We start from the raw sequence: 1,786 nt of genomic DNA, 5'->3' as shown, positions 1-1,786 counted from the left end.
CCCTGGTGGGCAACCACCATCCCGCCGTACGACGAGAGGGGCCAACAGAAGAACAATTGTCAGGAGGCTCTCTTGGGGCTTGTGGTGAGTGTTTGTTCACCAGAGTGGGAGGCGGGCAGCGGCACCCCTTAGAAGACGGCAACCCCATGACGGGACCATCGACGTACCAGCTTCCCTTGGTCCGTCTGTCCCGAATGTCGGAATGAAGGACACGGAGGGCTCACCTGTCCTCAGACGGCTTCCGGTGTTGAGCTTCTGGGAGAAGGTACCCTTTGGTCCTCACAGATGGGCGTTCCCCCTTCCAACACCCTCCTTCCGCCTCCCCACGGACTCCCGGACGGTGCGGACAAAGCCCGGGAGTTGGTGGGCTTTGCACTGGGTGCCTGCCGCGTGCACCTGCACAGCTTTCCCGCTGATTTGAGCCCTGCCCCCCTCTTTCTCCAGCACATGTGGAGCAGCATCCAGATCCTTCTGCTGATTGTGCACGTCGTCGCCATGGCCACCGCCCTTTTCTGCTTCGGATACGGCCTGCGCCGCCTGTGCTGCTCCTGCTGGGTACGTGGAGGGAAGGGCGCAGAGCTCCCGGCTCCAGTGGGCAGGGGCCGGATTGGACCCTCTGGAGGGCAGCCTCCCCCAATCCCAGGGATCCATACGGGGAAGGGGGGCATTTGCACCAGCCTAGAGTCCCCAGCTGTCGTCACTCCGGGTACTCCGGAAAGAGTCACGCTTCCTCGCATGGCTTTCCGAGAAGAGATCTTGGCAAGATCTGCCATGGGGCTTACCACGTTCCCTTCCGGAACCGTGTTCCCCAATGTGTCTGGCTCGGCGGACCAGCGGGGAGAGGCCGCTGGGAGAAGGGATGACTACACCGAAAGGGCGGGCAAACGCGAGTGCGTGCAGCCGGAGCTCGGTTTGCATGAGCGGCGCGCACGAGCGCCTGCCGCTCACTTGAAGTGGAGCCTGCGTGCGTCCTCACCTGCCACTCACACCCCCAGGCTCGCCGGCTGTCTCCGCGGCCCGGTTGCCGAAGTAGCAGGCCGCGGCTCGCAGGTTGGGGACCCCTGCTCTGGAGGGAGTGGGGGTGGGGTGGGGGGCTTGCTGGCCACTGGCTAATCCAGGGGGAAGATGCAGCAATCCTTTTTTTCCCTTTTCTCGTAGGGAGGCTGGCAGGACTATGTGAACGTGGAGGACTCAGACGCCTCTCTTGCGCCCGAAGAGCCGGGCAAAAAGCCGATCCCTGCCTGAGGGGCACGGAGGGAAGCCCCCCACACTTACCCCTCACACACACACCCAAACGTCACGCTGGCCTTTGGCTCTCCCACAGATCAAATAGCAGCTTCAGGACGTGCCAGCAGCCACCGCCGAACTCCGAAGTTCTCCGTTGCTCCTCACGCAAGCAGAGTCGTCCTGCACACCCGGCTAATAAAAGTAGCTTTTCTGGATTTGGGGCTCCTATCTTGTCTGGCGTCTCGGCCCAACGCCGGGCCGCCGTGGGGGCGCGCGCGGAGCAGCGGGCCTCCCCCCCCGTCCCCCTTAGTCTCAATTAGCACTGAGCCTTGAGCAAAAGTCTAATTGAGCACGAGCATTGTAGCCAATGAGCGCCTCTTACGCGTCCCAGCTTCTGCCAACCTAGCAGTTCGAAAGCACGTAAAAAATGCAAGTAGAAAAATAGGGACCACTCCGGTGGGAAGGTAACAGCGTTCCGTGCGCCTTTGGCGTCTGGTCATGCCGGCCACATGACCACGGAGACATCCTCGGACAAGCGCCGGCTCTTCGGCTTTGAAAC

The 1,786-nt window shown here is 62.2% G+C and overlaps 1 protein-coding gene across 1 annotated transcript in view; it reads left to right on the top strand.

The window, feature by feature from the left end:
* LOC308678110 (transmembrane protein 176B-like) overlaps positions 1 to 1,442 on the top strand; it is a 6,576-nt gene extending 5,134 nt beyond the window's left edge. Inside the window, exons 5-7 of the mRNA XM_081344965.1 lie at positions 1 to 84; positions 445 to 555; positions 1,159 to 1,442. The exon at positions 1 to 84 is cut by the window's left edge and continues 147 nt beyond it. Of these exons, the coding sequence (XP_081201091.1) occupies positions 1 to 84; positions 445 to 555; positions 1,159 to 1,245 (282 nt within the window). The 3' untranslated portion in view covers positions 1,246 to 1,442. The remainder of the gene's footprint in view (positions 85 to 444; positions 556 to 1,158) is intronic.
* The last annotated feature ends 344 nt before the right edge of the window (positions 1,443 to 1,786 follow it).

This window comes from Vipera berus (assembly GCF_964194415.1).
Source record: "Vipera berus genome assembly, chromosome: Z".
Taxonomy (NCBI): Eukaryota; Metazoa; Chordata; class Lepidosauria; order Squamata; family Viperidae; genus Vipera; species Vipera berus.
Note: the sequence above shows the minus strand (reverse complement) of the source record. Positions and strands in the feature narration are given on the sequence as shown.